The sequence below is a fragment of the Vitis vinifera genome, chromosome 7 (assembly GCF_030704535.1).
Source record: "Vitis vinifera cultivar Pinot Noir 40024 chromosome 7, ASM3070453v1".
NCBI lineage: Eukaryota > Viridiplantae > Streptophyta > Magnoliopsida > Vitales > Vitaceae > Vitis > Vitis vinifera.
Window position 1 is genome coordinate 21540235 of NC_081811.1, and position 18687 is coordinate 21558921.

General features: G+C 39.1%; 1 protein-coding gene across 3 annotated transcripts in view; it reads right to left on the reverse strand.

The window, feature by feature from the left end:
• Positions 1-763: 763 nt before the first annotated feature.
• Positions 764-18687, reverse strand: part of LOC100245435 (sphingoid long-chain bases kinase 1) — a 48182-nt gene continuing 30258 nt past the window's right edge. For all 3 annotated transcript variants that reach the window (XM_059738370.1, XM_059738369.1, XM_059738371.1), the window contains 4 exons: positions 6686-6832; positions 3424-3523; positions 1707-2653; positions 764-1274 (listed from right to left, as the gene is read on the reverse strand). In XM_059738370.1, the coding sequence (XP_059594353.1) occupies positions 1125-1274; positions 1707-2653; positions 3424-3523; positions 6686-6832 (1344 nt within the window). In that variant the 3' untranslated portion in view covers positions 764-1124. The remainder of the gene's footprint in view (positions 1275-1706; positions 2654-3423; positions 3524-6685; positions 6833-18687) is intronic.

Sequence of the window (18687 nt, forward strand, 5' to 3'; positions counted from 1 at the left end):
CTTTTTATTTTTAATAAGACTTGAATTATATTTAGTTAATATTATATAAATTGAATTTACAATTTCCTTTTACAAAATCAAAATAAAAAATATTTTTAAAAACAACTTATTCAAATTATTTATTTATTTATTTATTTTTAATTTTCAGGAGTGTTTTTAAAGATAACTTGTCAAATATCCTTATCTTAATAAATACTTAAAAACAATTTTTAAAAACAACTACAAGAAAACATGACCAAGATTCAGAAGTAACATTTATCAATTAAAATCCCACTTGTGAATAGGATTTCACTTCTTTTGGATCATTGTTAACAAGATTTCTTCTCCATTGGAATAACTTTTTATTCCATTCCCATCATAACTTATAATTATCGAAACAGGATAATAGATGAGAAAAAAATGAAATGCCCAATCTTACTCTTTATTCCCGCCCAGCAAACAAGACCTATAATCTGTGTTTACAAGGCCTTTATTTCTTTATTAGAGTCGGGTTTCAGTTTCAAATTAGGTTATCTGTGATATATGCCTTATTGGCAAAATCTATGCTTGTAGCAAAACAAGGACTCTGTTTCAGTGGGTGGCCTTCAATAGGCAACTTCTTTCCTTTCTGTACTTGCCACTCAACACCATTCCAAAGGTCAGAATAATTCAAACCAATAGTACTTTCAGCTGCTACCCTTTTTTTAAACATTTGAAGTAACTATTGACTCGATAGATTTGGAATGTACACCTCCAGGCTCCAACACACAAGGATACAAAACAATTGAATTCAAAACCAAAGCAATATTAGAGAATAGAAACCCAGTGCTTTACAAGACAAATATATCCCCAGAGAGTAATTTGAAGATGGTCAGAGGGTATATAATATCAAATATTTCCCAATACATAGAGGAGCAAGATTTCACCCAGGAGCAAACAAGGAAGACAGGGTGGACAACGAGAGGGAAAGAAACAATAACACAAGAAACAGTAAAGCATTTACAGACCTCCAGACATATGTAATAATGGTGCAATTGGAAACCGCAGATGGTATTCTCAAAGTTTTTCAGTATATGGATATATGCTTCATGTGCCTTTCAACAATCACAAGTAGAGGAGAAAGGGGCACAATTAAAAATTTCAAATTACAAGTGACGGTTGGGGGGGCGACCAATGAGTCTGCATTGTTCTGGAAGCAAAGAAGAGATGACTTGCCCATTGGTTGGAAGCAGTTCTCCATCAATCCCACAACCATTGTGGGTGTGCTTTCCAGGCTTAATCTTCACTGATTTAACCTGCCATTATTATATATAGACTCAATTAGAATTGGATAGAGGATAATATATAACTTAACTAATGAGATTCCAATATATATATATATATAAGTTGAGCAGGCATATGCCCATCATACTTTTATAGATCATGACTAACTTGCCCCAATTGTATGCATCTAATTCCTTGAATCTTAAATACTGGTTACCCATACCCTATGCCATGTTAGGTATGTTTTATATCAGCAACTTTTGTGACCTTTTGTAGCCTGCTGCATCAGGCACATAAAAATTACCTGCTTATTTGTCCTTTCAGTGTACTCAAATTACAGTTAATGTTGGTCTGAGATTTTCTGGATTTTAAAGTGCAATTTTGTTCATCGCTCAACATTGGTGCAAAAGCATTATAAAAAAGTGAAAAACCCTAATGAGAAAAGAAAAACGTGGCTGTAATACCTTGACATACTCAACATATGGCAGTGAAAGGTGTCGACCGAATTGAAGAAGCAAGAAAAATCTCAACAGTCTCAGACGTCCGCTCCCATGAACTAACAGCAAATCTAAGGTGTTGTCATCATACTCAGCTTTTGGGGCCACGACCTGAGAACTCAAACTTTGAACAGTTTTGCAAGAATGGTTGCAAACCAAGACACCAAGAAAGTGTCCCTTTGTAACCACCCATTTGTCTTCATATCGAGGAACAACCTCCTTCTTTACTCCTGCTTCTATGTCCTCTGATGGCCCAGGCAATTCAATTGGATGTTCCACACTCCAGTTAGGCTCAGTGTCCCACTTTGGTTCAGCATCCCAAATTGGACCGGGATCAGACATTGTTGATGAAATATCCTCCTTATCGTTTGTTGCTGCATTTCCCCAAGAACTTCTAGTGGAATCATGTGTGGCTGTCAATCCAGTCCACCCTTTATCTGTTCTTGATTTTGATCTGGTCCTTGGCCAATTTGGAGTAGCTGACAGTGGTAGTTGGGGATGAATAACTTCTGGCTCTGCCATTACATTGCTTCTCCCGGATGATAGGCGTTTTGATTTTGGATCCAGACCACGCACATACTCGGATGGCTCAGTGCTAGCATGTGTGCTACTGCAGGTTGTATCCAGGTCTCCTCCAGACATACGACTGGGGGTCATTATTGAGTCGATGCTTGATAGACTGGAAGCTCTGGGAATGCCATCTGTGTTTGATCTCCTCATAATGTCCGTGTACAGGTCTGACATGTCAACTATTTCCCTCTCAGCTGAAGCTTTTCCTTCAGATGCCTCTTTTGAGGCTGGAAGATATTCCACTTCATAGCTGTACTTTGGTAAGCATAGAAACTTGAGGAAGCCAGCAACAAAATATCGCAGAGGACCAAAGCGCTTCTGATATTTTTCCGAAAGTTCCAAAACTGCAACAAGAAGAGGGAAATATATAGTCATGACTAATAACATTTATAACAATCAAGAACAATTTTAATGTACACATGGCTGTTACTGTGATTGTAGTTATGTTTTGTTCATATACAGATTAAAAAAATAAATGATACTTTGCCATTGTTTCATACCATCCATCTGATTGGAATGGAATATCAAAGAATACAGACTTCTTACATACAATACTTGAATTCTTTCATGACCTCTAAGGAGTAACTTATCCTCCAGTTGGTTGCTGAGAAAAATTAGGAAAAGAAAACAGAAAGTAATGATGTCATGAACCTAATATGTTTTTTTGAATCTTGTTTTATCTTGTGCTGGTTTCTCAGTTAACCAAATGGTTGTCAGGCATAGTTGATAGGAGGTTCTATCCTTTTTCTCCAGTCCCTGGCAATGAAAAATCTAAGATCAAAATCTTCAATTCTTTTCCCTTCCTGCCTCTTTGAAGCAAACAAAACGAGCATAATGCAAACTTAATCCTTATAAATGATTGACTCGTGGTTTTTTCAACAAGAAATCAACTTTTAAATCTTCAGTTCTCTTCTCTTCCTGACCCTTTGGAGCAACCAAATGGAGCATAATGTTAACTTAATCCTGGTAAGTGTTCTGACTCTTGGTTTTTTCACAAGAAATCAAATTCTGACTACTACAAGGGGTGCATGCCTACTGGCCAAGCTACAAGCATAAAGAATGTATTTCATTTGCATCTCAAACTAGTAGATGGGATTTTTAGTTACTGTCTTACCATCACTAACAAAACCAAAGTATGATACAGTCATCCCAAAGTGAATCATCCCAGTTTGAATCCATTCAACCGCAAAAACATCAGTAGCAGTAAGCCCCCCCTGAAACCAACATAAATAAATTAATAAATACTTGTACTTTCACAAAGACAATTTATATATTGAAGGTATTTTTACATGGAAAAAGCGTTCTAATAAGAATATCAAATACAAAGACAAGTAAAATAATAATTTCTACAACAGATTTCTTATAACTATGAAATATTTTCTAGATTTTGGTAAATTACTGGAGCTTAATCATGACAAACCCACATAATAGTACTTAAAGATTTCGGGTGAAAAAAATTAACTAATAGTACAAACCAAAAAATGATGCCGGGAAGAATCCCAGGAACAGATTAAGATTGTCTGTCAACAAAAAATGCCTGTCCAGAACTTTTACTCAGGATATACACATACTTGTTACTGGAGCCTGATTGTGACAAACCACACAATAAGACTTGTCAAGAGACTTCATGGAAGAAGAGAACTGATAGAACAAAGCAAGAACAAAAGAAAAAAAGAAGAAGAAGAAGAAGATGTTTTAGGATGGATCCCAGGAATGAATTAATATTTCCTGTCAATATAAATGCCTCTCCAGATTTTTTTATTTATTTTATTTATTTTTTAAATTTAAATTTTGATTTTTTTTTTATACTCAGGATAGATATGTACTTAGCAACTAAAATTCTGTGGACATCTAATGTTTTATTTGATCACTTGTTTCAGGTCTAGCAAGACTAATTATCAATTATCAATGGTAACTTCAAGATAGAAGCTTAGAAAGATGAAGGAAATGATCCAAAGTCGCAATATTACTCCACAAATTCTTTTGCATCAAATGGTTAAAAACGAAAAAAAGAAAAAAGAAAAAAGAAAAAACCAGAGAGTACTCAAGACTTAAAACTTGGGATGGGCATGTGGAAACTCAGAACCAGCAGAGCTGCCTTAATCTTCCCTGGTCGTAAAGGGCTCAGTCTTGAACTATTTGCATAGTTCCAGGTTAGACCAATATTTGTAGAATTTAATATAAAATTCATCAAGTAATGACAGACAATCCTGTAACATTATGTACAGAATTTAATGCCAATACCAACTTCCTCAGGGTTTATCTCCTCCAAGATCATCAACGGCCTGAACAATTTTCAGTTGAGAGAGAGATTTGGAATGGGCTTCCTTCTGGGAATCCATAAGGCAACTGAGATGAAGGCCATCCACCTTTGACTCTGAGGAGAATGATTCAGAGAAAAGAACTGATGCAATATTTAGTAACCAATGCCTTTAATTTTTCTAGCATATGAGTGACCCCACTAGCTTCCAATAGGAAATAGCAGTCACTGATCTTTAAGATGGGAGATTTGTGAAACACTCGTGTGTTCCTTTTGGTCTTCACCAGCTGTATGTTTCTGCTCTTTTCGTGACCCAGAAACTTCCACCAACAAAGCAATTTTATTGAAATCTACCTTTGTATCAACTTTCTCCCATTTCTTCAGATTGCTCAGCTCAGCTCCTGAGGTTGCCTCTTAGGTGCAAGAAGATCCCATCCATATCTCTTCTTCAGTCCATCAAATACCAACCCATTCCACCAATAACGGATGATTACAGACTTGAAAGCCCACAAATTTAGTAAGATTTTTACTTAGGGCTGTCCACTAAGTACAAATAACACCACCAAACTTTGAAACTGAAGATGGATTGCAGCTGAATTTGTCAAGTAAAAAAAAGTGAATGAGGCATCTTCTATGGCCAACATCAAAGTAGGAGGCCTGGCTCAAGTGGTAAAGGGTTGGGGAGGGTTTGTGGGAGGTTCTACATTCAATTCCCAATGCAGAAAAAGAGTACCAATCAAAAGAATAAAAAAAATAAAAAAATCCAAGTTGGATAGTAGGATGACCCTCTGTTACCAAGGGAAGAGTCAACAATGAGACTTCTTTTTTTCATTAAAGCACTCACTGAAAAGAGGGCAGAACTTCATCTGGCCTGCTTCCACTAGAACAAGTATAGCAAATCTTTCCACAAATTTAAACTAAAAAGTTGTCATCTTTACACTATGTGACCACAACCTTCATTTTAGAGCAAACCTCAAAGAGTGGCACACAAAACTCAATAGACAAACAGTTTGGGAGCTTAAGCCCCTGCAATTATCCAAAGATATCAAAGCTATGCAGACCTCAAAACACCTGTGGTATTCCATGAAAAGTTTAAGGGATGGACAGTTCAGAAGCACAAAATGCAAGAAAAAGCTTCCCTGGAAATCCACTTTGTGTGACAAACATAGTTGTCAACTTGTAAAACTATCGTGTATTGTTTTTCTATTTTTTTGTATCATGTATCTTACGGTGTATTGTAAGTTTTTTTATGTAGTAAAAAATAAATAGAAACATATGTGTACATGTGTATATATGTTCAAAGTTCCAAATTTGCATCTTCATAATCATTCCTTCCCTATTGAAAAAGAAATTAAAAAAAAAAACTAATATCTTACGTATAAGTTTCTATTCACTAATCATCATCATTTTTATTGTCTACATTCAAGCCAGTCAAATGAAAATTCTCTAATGTTTGTTATAAAAATAAATTTATTTGACTTCTAATATGACCTTTGACAACAAGAATGCATATTTTTATGTAGGACCATTTTACATCTTTCTCCCTTTTATGATCAATTTCTAACCTCTCCGTACATTTTAAACAATTAGTATAATAAATTCTTTTATCCAAAACAAAAAAATTGAATTTCATTTCTTCTAAAAGTTATGAAAAATAGTTGAAGATGTGTGTATCGTTGTATCGTTATATCGTTATATCACATATTTTTTTTTTTTTGATCAGATATCGTTATATCACAGATTATATCGTGTATTTTATATGTATCATAAGATACACTTCAGGATAAGATGCATATTGTGATATGTATCAATTTTCATAAAAAATGTATCATATTGTGTATTGTAAGTTTTTAACAACTATGGTGACAGACCTCCATCACAAATTTGCAGCATACCAACTGACAGGCCCCATGGAAAGAGAGACCCATTTGCTGTTTCCTACCTTGAACACTACAAAGGACTTACTGACCCTTTCAACCATAATCAGAACAAGGAATGGTTTTCAATTTTTAACAGTTAGATATAAGTAATTCAAACAAATTTAAAACATGCTTCAATATTTTAAAGGATAATCAGAAAGCTATAGTTATATGCATGTGAACAAACATAGAGCTACCTTCACAATAGCTAATGCAGCAGAAACTGGATCTCTAACTCCCAGAACAGTCCAAACTAGTGAATTATCAGAGCCAGCAGGTATAATTCCAATAGGAATTGAAATTGCCTCTTTCTGGTTGCCTCTACTAAGTAGACCATTCAGAACCTGCAAAATCACTAAAATTGTGTAACTTACGCTAGATATAGCAGACATAAAATACCAAGAAAATATAAAGCCTGAATCAGAGAATGAAATTAAGAAGGACAAGTGAGTAAATAAGCCAGATAAAAATATACTTCCTTTTGAATTTAAATATCTAGGATTGAAAGTTCCATAAATATTTTATCTTAGACAGTAAAAAAAGTCAATTCATCAAAGAAAATCCATAAGAAATACCTAAAAGAAGCACATCAAGAAAGATTTCAAAGAAAGAGTTCAAACTCAGAAAAGACAGATTTGAACAAAAATATTGCAATAAATCACAAGGTATGCAGTGATATCCATACCTAGGAAGTCCATAACATGGATTCCCTTAAATTGAGGTAAGCAGGAGAACCGACAAAATCACCATGACATAATGATACTCTAAACCAGATCAACAACTACTCTAATGGGCCACCAATATATCGAACTGTCTAATAATAAATATATATCAAAATGAAAAATCTTGGTATGGCCGTCTACGAATTTCAACCATGGTAGGCAAAGGAGCAAGACACAGCCAAAGCAAGCACCTGGGTGAAGTGAAGTGCCATCTAGTGCATTTACCATTCAGTGTAACAGATAAAATTTGCAACTCTGCAACAGTGCATTAATATGATCATCTAAAATTTGACCTTGAGGCCTGGCTCAAGTGGTAAAGGGATGGGGAGGGTTTGTGGGAGGTTCCAAGTTCAAGTCTTAATGGGGACAAAATTTACCTATCAGAAAAAAAAAAAAAAAAAAAGATCATCTAAAATTCAATAAGCTAACTGTCATATTTGACCAAATTTTTTTTTCAAATGATACAAAATCCCCAGTTTCCTTAAGACAGCAATTTACCTCAGACAAATTTAAAACAAAAACAGAAAAAAATAACACAACTATAGCTTATGTAATTGTGGATAATTCTCGGGGACAAATGACTTGCATAGATAGCAGCTAAATTCTGTATGATGCATGCATGTGATTTTGTCAAATAAAAAATTATGGGTTTGAATTTTGAATGTCAAAACGAAACAAGAGACAACATTTTGCAAAATCAACAGCAGAGAAACTTTGTTGCAGGGAAGAGATTTGTACTCCTTTAGGGGTCTCAGCCTCTGATGGAGAGAGAAACAGCAATGGAGAAGAGAAGAGACCATCAGGGTCATTTTTTTTTTTGATAAGTAAAAGATATGCATTAAAAAAGGCATAACGCCGCACAACATACAGGAAGTATACAAGGCAGCTTAGGCCTCAAAAAACAAAACAAAGAATCACCTCCCTTTAAGTGGAGGCTATCCACTCTAAAAAGCCTATAAGGGAGAACGCCTCCTCACCTACATACAATTTGGCCCAACTCCACAAGTTACAAACAAAAGAATTCTTTAACTTTTGAACATTCAAACCCCCCCCCCCCCCTAAAAGCTAATCTATTCCTCTCCTTCCATACCGTCCAAAAAATACATAACGGAATGGCATCCCATATCTTTTTCCTTTTCTTTCCCACAAACGAACCCCTCCAACTAGCTAAGACCTCCTTTACAGTTCCTGGAAAAACCCATTTCACATCAACTAAACCAAAGACAATATCCCATAAGGCTCTAACCACTGTACAATATATAAGGATATGATTTACACTTTCTTCTTCACATTCACACAAGAAACACCGATTTGGAAGTTAAAAACCTCTTCTTTGAAGACTATCCAAAGTTAACACCTTCCCCCATGACGCCTCCCACGCGAAAAAAGCAACTTTAGTTGGCACTCTTGCCACCCAAATGCTTTTATAAGGAAATCCCATATCATCAGATTTCGTCAACAAACTGTAAGCTTCCTTAACCCAAAACTGACCGCTTCTTCCTTTCCTCCATAGAACTGAATCTTCCTCCAAGGAAGGTTTGAAACCCCTCAATGTGTGGAGAAACTCCCCAACCAACTCAATCTCCCAATCATTGAAGTCCCTCAAAAAGTGTAGGTTCCAGTTTCCTTGACCCGAATTTTGATCCCACATTTCCTCAACCGTCAAATTCTGATGCGCAGCCATACCAAAGAGATGAGGGAAACATTGAGACAATGAAGATTCTGAGCACCAAACATCTGTCCAAAAGCTGATCATGTTGCCCTTCCCTACTCGGAATGACATGTTATCCCAACACCAATCTGATTCTTTCCAAACCTCCTTCCAAACCCCTGCACCAATAGCCCCATTTGCCTTTTTGGGCCTCCAATCAAGACCCTCCTGCCCACACTTCACCTTAATCACTTGTCTCCACAAACTATCTTTGTCACAGGCATACCTCCATATCCACTTGCCAAGTAAAGTTTTGTTCAACAAAGCTAGCTTTCTAAGGCCTAGCCCACCTTTATCTTTGTCTGTACAAACCACCTCCCATTTAACCAAATGAACTTTTCTCTCCATGTTTCCCCCTCCCCACAAAAAATCCCTTTGCACTTTCTCAATCCTTCTGACAACAACCTTGGGCATTCTGAAAATGGACATTTGGTAGATTGGCATGCTAGCCAAGGTACTTTTTATTAAAGTAACTCTTCCTCCTTTAGAAATATATTGCCGTTTCCAAAGAGCTAGTCTCCTCCTCACTCTTTCCTCCACCCCATCCCATATATAAGGCGCTCTATTTGGGGCCCCTAAAGGAAGACCCAAGTACTGAGAAGGTAAAGTCCCCACCCTACAGCCTAGCTCAACAGCCAACTCCTCCACCTCCACCACCTCTCCAACTGGAATGACTTCACTCTTGGCTAAGTTAATCCTTAGGCCTGAAGCCGCTTCAAACCAGAATAAAATCCAACCCAAGTAAGTTAGATGATCCTTTCTGGCCTCACAAAAGATAATTGTGTCATCAGCAAAAAACAAGTGAGAGATGTTCAAAGAAGGGCCACTTCCACCCCTTATGTTGCATCCTGATAAGAACCCCCCTCCACAGCTCTCCTGATAAGAACATCTAGCACTTCCATCCCCATGATGAATAGGTAAGGGGACAACGGATCCCCTTGTCTAAGGCCTTTAGTGCTAGGGAAGAAACCTGCAGGCACTCCATTAACCAACACTGAAAATTTAGCTGACGATAGACAACTCCACATCCACCCCACCCATTTAGACCCGAAGCCCATCTTTTGTAACACCTTCACCAAGAACTTCCAATTGATGCTGTCATAGGCTTTCTCTATATCCAACTTGCATATAATGCCCTTTTCCTTTTGTTTCTGCCACGTGTCTATCACTTCATTTGCAATTAAAAAAGCATCAAGGATTTGTCTTCCCTTCACAAAGGCATTCTGAGAAGTGGAAACCACCTTACCAACTACTTTCTTCATTCTATTAGCTAGCACTTTAGCCAATAACTTGTAAAGCCCCCCCAAGAGACTAATCGGTCTGAAGTCTCTAAGGTCCTCAGCCCCACTTTTCTTGGGGATCAGCACCAAGAAGGTATTGTTGAGGCTCTTGAGGAAAGAACTGTGGACATAGAAGTCTCTAAACATTTCCAAAATCTCCTCTTTAATGAACTCCCAACAACTTTGCCAGAATGCCATTGTAAAGCCGTCCAGACCAGGGGCTTTATCCCCATTCATCTCCATCAGAGCCACATAGATTTCATCCTTTGTAAAGGGCCTCTCCAAGATATCAGCCTCTTGTTGGCTGATCTGGTCTAACTGAAGGCCCCCTATGTCCGCCTTCCACCCCATATCTTCTGAAAGCAAGCTTTGAAACGTGCTAGCAATTCCTTCCCTGATTTCCTGCTCCTCTATCAGCCATTCCCCATTGATCTTTATTCTCTCCAAATAATTATTTCTACGGTGAGCGCTTGCCATACGATGAAAAAAGCCCGTATTTCTGTCCCCCTCCTTCAACCATATTTCCCTAGAAAGCTGTCTCCAGTGAGTTTCTTCCATAATCACCCATTTCCTATAATTATCCTTTGCTTCTTTCTTAAGCTCTGTTTCCTCCACAGTCAGAATTCTCCCACTTTCCTCCCTATCCCAAAACTCCACCTGCTGCAAGGCTAAGGATTTATTGCTCTCCAGCTTCCCAAAGACTTCTCTATTCCAAACTTTCAATTTCTGTTTGATTTCCTTCATCTTAGTAGCCAACTTGTAACTACCACTGCCCCTAACCTCAATTCCTTGCCACCAGCTGTGCACTAAATCTTTGAAGCCCTCAACCTTAAGCCACATATTTTCAAATCTGAATGGAGTTGGGCCTCGTCTAATCCCCCCCCCCCCACTAGCATAATTGGGAAATGATCGGATACCGGATGGGGCAGCCTACATTGACTAATCCCATTGTATTGGTCTGTCCAACTAGGGGAAACAAGGAACCTGTCCAATCTTGCCCAGGCCTGATTGTTTTGTCCCCCATTCCAAGTAAATTCTCCCCCTTGAAGGGGGAGATCCATCAGCCCAAGATCATCCACTATTTCCGCAAATTTCCTCATTGCTGAATTCATTCTCCTCTGGCTGCTCCTTTCCCTCGGAAACAAAGTTATGTTAAAATCCCCCCCTATACACCAAGGGTCTTCCCACAACCCTCTAATCGCCCCCAACTCATCCCATAAAGCCTCCCTTTCCACCTTGGAGAACAGACCATACACTCCTGTAAAAATCCATATCGCCCCATTTTCTACATTCCGGAATCTACAAGATAAAGTAAACTGGCCCTCTTCCCAATCTAGAATCTCCAAAGACCTTTTATCCCAGCATATGAGACCATCAGGGTCATTGTAACCCAATGTTTTAAAAACCGGACCGGACCGGCCGGTCCGACCGGTTCAACCGTCGACCGTTAACATTTCCGGTCCGGTCCACTCTATTAGACCGTTTGGCTATTGAACCGGTCACGAACCGCTCAAACCAGCGGTCGGACCGGTGACCCGGTTGAACCGGACGGTTCTACACGAATCGAACAGTTCATATTGCCCCTTATTTTGTAAACTGAAAGGGTCTAATGAGTTTATATATTTTTGGCTAAAGCCCATGCTGGGCCTTGTCTAATTATGACAAAGCCCACTCACCTCAACAATTTCGTGGGCTGAAGTCTTGAGCCCAGGTGATATCTTCAGCCTTTAGTGAGGATGACTTTTATAGGCATCCATTGCATCCTTTTTTCTCTCATAATCCGATGTGGGACTGCTAACTAATACCAATGAAAAAAATGTATTCAATCTCCACCGGGTTTGAACCTTAGACGTTAGGTTCAGCTATCAACACAGGAAACCACTCGGCTGCATGCGTTTTTATATCTAATATGCCAAACAAAATAATATATATTAGATTTAAAAATTTTATAATTTTAAATTGTTGAATATAATGTATGTATAGTATACTATCTTTCCTTGTTAATATAGGTCACATGTATGGTAGTTAGGACTCCTAGCCTTGTATATATATATCTCTCAATTGTAAGTAGAGATTAGATGAATGAAAAAATAAGGTTTTTCTCCTTTCTCTCTCTCTCTCTCTGAACATGGTATCAGAGCCAAAGGAGAAAACCTAATTTTTTTTCGGTTTAGCCGTGTACTCAATTCCGGCGAACCGTCCAGTGACCGTGTTTCACTCCGGTCCCCTCATTCCCTTCCCGAACCACCCCGGACAACCTCATCGCCGTCGGATCTCTACCACGCCGGCAACCCTTTCCGGCGAATTTTTCCGGCGACCTCTTTTCCGGGCACCGACCACATATTCCGAACCGCCGGAGGCTGATCTACACGCTAGTGGAAACCCCACCGGCAACCGGAGTCTCACGCGCCCCCACGCGCCGATCTTCCCCGTCGGACTGTCACCCACGCGCCGGCGCGTGGCTCACTTTCCGGCCACGTCCGACACCTCTCCAGGCTCGTCCGGCGCCGTCTTGGCCTTCTAACCCTCCGGAAGTCCTCCACGAGCCCTGCATCTCCACTTTTTTCCTGTTTTTGGCTTTCTTGCCATTCCGACCACATCTGACAGGGCTTCCTCTCCATCTCCGAGGCTTGGGTGCTGCTTCTCTTCCTCTCCAGGGCTCTCTTCGATCCAAATACGTGAATATGACCACCAAAAATCAGATCTTTACCTCTGTTCTCTCTGGATCTCCTCTGATTACCTCAGAGAAATTGGTTGGCAGTGAGAATTATCTCTCCTGGTCTGCCTCTGTTGAACTTTGGTTTATGGGTCAAGGATATGAAGATCACTTGGTTACCCAGGAGGCAGATATCCCTGAGGTAGACCGCGTACAGTGGAGGAAGATAGATGCCCAGTTATGTAGTGTATTATGGCAATCGGTTGATCCCCGGATTCTTCTTCATCTTCAGGCCTATAAAACTTGTTTTAAATTTTGGACTCAGGCCAAAGGATTATACACGAATGATATCCAGCGTCTCTATAAGGTGGCTTCTGCTATTGTCCATCTCAGCCAACAGGACTTGGATCTATCTACTTATATTGGTCAGATTGCCTCTCTTAAGGAGCAGTTCTTGACTGTGATGCCTCTTACTCCTGATGTTGGGGCTCAACAAACGCAGCTTGACAAGTTCTTCATGGTCCTTACTCTTATTGGCCTCCGTCCGGATCTTGAGCCTATTCGTGATCAGATTCTTGGTAGTTCATCAGTTCCGTCCTTGGATGACGTGTTTGCTCGCCTCCTCCGTCTCTCGTCCACTCAGACTTTGCCATCTGATAGCGCTTCAGATTCTTCTGTGTTAGTTTCTCAAACTACCTCTCGAGGAGGACGCAGTGGTACCCGAGGTCGAGGCCAACGTCCTCATTGCACCTATTGCAATAAACTTGGCCACACTCGCGATCGTTGCTATCAGTTACATGGAAGACCTCCTCGCACTGCCCATATGGCCCAGTCCTCTGATTCTTCGCTGCCTCAGCTTCCGAGCTCCTCCGCATCTCAGACATCTCAGGCTTCTATTGCCTCTGTTGCTCAGCCTGGTAATGCCTCTGCTTGCCTTACCCACACATCTTCTCTTGGACCCTGGATTCTAGATTCTGGAGCATCTGATCACCTATCTGGTAATAAGGATCTTTTCTCCTCTATCACTACTACCTCTGATTTACCTACTGTTACCTTAGCTAATGGTTCTCAAACTGTGGCTAAAGGTATTGGTTTGGCCCTTCCTCTGCCTTCTCTACCTCTCACTTCTGTCCTTTATACTCCTGAATGTCCTTTTAATCTTATTTCCATCAGCAAAATCACTCGTACTCTTAATTGCTCTATTACCTTTTCTGATAAATTTGTGACCTTGCAGGACCGGAGTACGGGGAAGACGATTGGCATAGGACGTGAGTCTCAAGGCCTCTATCACCTCACCTCAGATTCATCTCCTGCAGTTTGCATTTCCACTGATGCTCCTCTCCTCATTCACAATCGTCTGGGCCATCCTAGTCTCTCCAAGTTCCAGAAGATGGTTCCTCGTTTTTCCACTTTGTCGTCGCTTCCGTGTGAGTCATGTCAGCTTGGGAAACATACTCGTGTCTCGTTCCCAAAGCGTTTGAATAATCGGGCAAAGTCTCCTTTTGAGCTTGTCCACACTGATGTTTGGGGTCCTTGTCGGACTGCGTCTACTTTAGGATTTCAGTATTTTGTCACTTTCATTGATGACTATTCTCGATGTACTTGGTTATTTTTAATGAAAAATCGAGCTGAGTTATTCTCTATTTTCCAGAAATTTTATACTGAAATCCAAACCCAGTTCAATATTTCTATTCGTGTGTTACGCAGTGACAATGCCAGGGAATATTTTTCAGCCCAATTTACTTCGTTTATGTCTCATCATGGGATTCTTCATCAGTCTTCTTGTGCTCATACTCCTCAACAAAATGGGGTAGCTGAACGCAAGAATCGACATCTTGTTGAGACAGCTCGTACTCTCCTCCTCCATAGTCACGTTCCTTTTCGTTTTTGGGGGGACGCTGTTCTTACCGCTTGTTATTTGATTAATCGTATGCCCTCCTCTGTCTTACACGATCAGATTCCTCACTCCCTTCTTTTCCCTGACCAACCACTTTATTTCCTTCCTCCTCGTGTCTTTGGTTGTACTTGCTTTGTTCATATTCTCACTCCTGGACAGGACAAGCTTTCCGCCAAAGCCATGAAGTGCCTCTTCTTGGGATATTCCAGACTTCAGAAGGGTTATCGTTGTTATTCCCTTGAGACTCATCGGTACTTTATCTCCGCTGATGTCACCTTCTTTGAGGACTCACCATTCTTTTCCACCACTTCTGAGTCTCTTCCTGTTTCTGAAGTCTTGCCCATTCCCATTGTCTCCCCACCTGAAGCTATGCCCCCCCGACCACTTCAGGTTTATCATCGTCGCCCGCGTATCGTTGCTCCTCTCCCTTTTCCTGAGGCACCTGCTGACTCACTTCCTATCCCTTCGGCTTCACCTGCCCCGGCTCTGCCTTCTCCTAATGACTTACCCATTGCTGTTCGGAAAGGTACTCGCTCTACTCGTAACCCTCATCCTATTTACAATTTTTTGAGTTATCATCGATTATCTTCACCCTATTCTGCTTTTGTTTCTGCTATATCCTCTGTTTCTCTTCCCAAGAGCACCCATGAAGCTCTTTCCCATCCAGGCTGGCGACAGGCAATGGTGGATGAAATGGCTGCTCTGCACTCTAATGGCACTTGGGATCTTGTTGTTTTACCCCCTGGTAAATCTACAGTTGGTTGTCGTTGGGTCTATGCAGTTAAGGTTGGTCCTGATGGTCAGGTTGATCGCCTTAAGGCCCGCTTAGTTGCTAAAGGCTATACTCAAGTTTATGGTTCTGATTATGGTGACACATTCTCCCCTGTTGCCAAGATTGCTTCTGTCCGCTTGCTTCTCTCCATGGCTGCTATGTGCTCTTGGCCTCTTTATCAGCTGGATATTAAAAATGCCTTCCTTCATGGTGATCTTGCCGAGGAAGTTTATATGGAGCAACCTCCTGGTTTTGTTGCTCAGGGGGAGTCTGGTTTAGTGTGCAGGTTACGCCGTTCTCTATATGGCTTGAAACAATCTCCTCGAGCATGGTTTAGCCGTTTTAGTTCTGTTGTTCAAGAGTTTGGCATGCTTCGCAGTACAGCAGACCATTCAGTTTTTTATCATCATAACTCCTTGGGGCAGTGTATTTATCTGGTTGTTTATGTGGACGACATCGTCATTACAGGCAGTGATCAGGATGGTATACAGAAACTAAAGCAACATCTTTTTACCCACTTTCAGACCAAAGACTTGGGGAAACTCAAGTATTTCTTGGGAATTGAGATAGCTCAATCCAGTTCTGGTGTGGTCCTTTCTCAAAGGAAGTATGCTTTAGACATCCTGGAAGAAACCGGTATGTTAGACTGTAAACCGGTAGACACACCTATGGATCCGAATGTCAAACTTGTACCAGGACAGGGGGAGCCTTTAGGAGACCCTGGGAGATATCGACGGCTCGTAGGTAAATTGAACTATCTCACCATTACTCGTCCAGACATTTCTTTTCCTGTGAGTGTTGTTAGTCAATTCCTACAGTCACCATGTGATAGCCATTGGGATGCCGTAATCCGTATTCTTCGATATATCAAATGTACACCAGGCCAAGGTGTATTGTACGAGAACAGAGGTCATACTCAAGTTGTTGGTTACACAGATGCAGATTGGGCTGGCTCACCCACAGATAGACGTTCTACTTCAGGGTACTGTATTTTTATTGGAGGTAATCTAATATCTTGGAAGAGTAAGAAACAAGATGTAGTGGCCAGATCTAGCGCTGAAGCCGAGTATCGAGCTATGGCTTTGGCAACATGTGAACTCATATGGTTGAGACATCTTCTTCAGGAGTTGCGATTTGGAAAGGATGAACAGATGAAACTCATCTGTGATAATCAGGCCGCATTACATATTGCATCCAATCCAGTCTTTCATGAAAGGACCAAGCATATTGAAGTTGACTGTCATTTCATTAGAGAGAAGATCGCATCAGGATGTGTTGCTACAAGTTTTGTCAATTCAAATGATCAACTAGCAGACATCTTCACTAAATCTCTCAGAGGTTCTAGGATTAAATATATTTGTAACAAGCTTGGTGCATATGATGTATATGCTCCAGCTTGAGGGGGAGTGTTGAATATAATGTATGTATAGTATACTATCTTTCCTTGTTAATATAGGTCACATGTATGGTAGTTAGGACTCCTAGCCTTGTATATATATATCTCTCAATTGTAAGTAGAGATTAGATGAATGAAAAAATAAGGTTTTTCTCCTTTCTCTCTCTCTCTCTCTGAACATAAATAAAAATAATATAATATTTTTAAAAATGATAAAATTAGTTTAAATTTTCATTTTTAATATATTCACATCTAAATATTATACATATTTCATTTAATAAAATTTAAAATATTAATATGATTTAATTTGATAATATCAAAGATATAAAATAATATTATTGATTTTTAATTTATTCATATATATTTTTAATTTTTTATAATTATTTTTAATTTTAATAATATATAAATTGCATATTTATGACGTCACCGGTTCGACCGCGGTTCGACCACCGGTCCGACCAGTGAACTGTGAACCGGTAACTTTTCCGGTTCAATGACCGGTCTGGTCCTGAAAACATTGTTGTAACCTTTGAAATATTAGAGAAAGACAAAGAGATGGACCAAAACATGCTATGCTGTTTGTACAACACTGTTATATTATGATGATGCATCCAATCATAAGGAAGGAAGAAAGAAAACAAACACAAAAAAGAAAGAAATGAGAAAAGACATTAGCATTTTTTTTTTTTTGTTTTTCTTTTCTTCAATAAGTAAGAGGAAGGCATGCGTGTCTTTTGGATCAGAGTGAGGAATCTGACCAGCAGCTTGCCCTTCCTGGTGCCTTTTGTGAATTTAGACACACATTTAATAACAATGTTTTTAGAACTAAATCAGTCATTGAACCGAAAAAGTTATTGGTTCATGGTTTAGTGGTCGGACCGATGGTTGAACTATGGTCTAACCGGTAATGTCCTAAATATATAATTTATATATAATATAAAATTTAAAATAATTATAAGGAATTAAAAATATTTAGTTAAAAATTTTAATAATGTTTCATTTTTTTTATATATGATATATCAAATTACATCATAAAGATAAATGTAAATATACTAATATTTTTAATTTTATTAAATAGAACATGTATAATATTTAACTTTTAACATATATTTAAGATGAAATACAAATTATAACATATAATTTTATTTATATGTGCATCTCATATTTATCATTTAATAATTATTATAAAAATAAATGTGAATGTAAATATTTGTATTTATTTAATGATTTTAGAGGATAGCAATTTGAAAAAATAACATATTTTTATATATTTTATTGTATAACATTATTAATAAAAACTGTAGTATAGAATAGTGGACGGGGACTCATTTTTTACACCTGGAGATCCCTGGCTCAATTCCCCACAGCGCATGGCAAAAACAGCACATTCTGGTTCCTTGGGAACTACCCAGTTTGTCTGGTCCGGCGGTCCAACCATCAGTTCAGACTGTTCATTTCCAGTTTAAAGCTAAAATGGTTCAATATAGCTAACTGGACCGGAGAGGCTGCCGGTCGACCATCCGACCGGCGGGTCCAGTCTGGTTTTTAAAATGATGTTTAATAACAGTGATCTCACCTATGAGAAATGGAACTTCACAAATAGTTCTTATTCATCATCTTATTAAATTGTCTCTAGAATTTGTTATTATGTAGAGGCATGGTTATCAAGTTGTTCTGACTCGAGAAATAGAAACTTCTGAAACAAGAAATACCTATATAAGACTATCTTCATTGACAGAAGAAACTGGAATAACATCACCTGTGT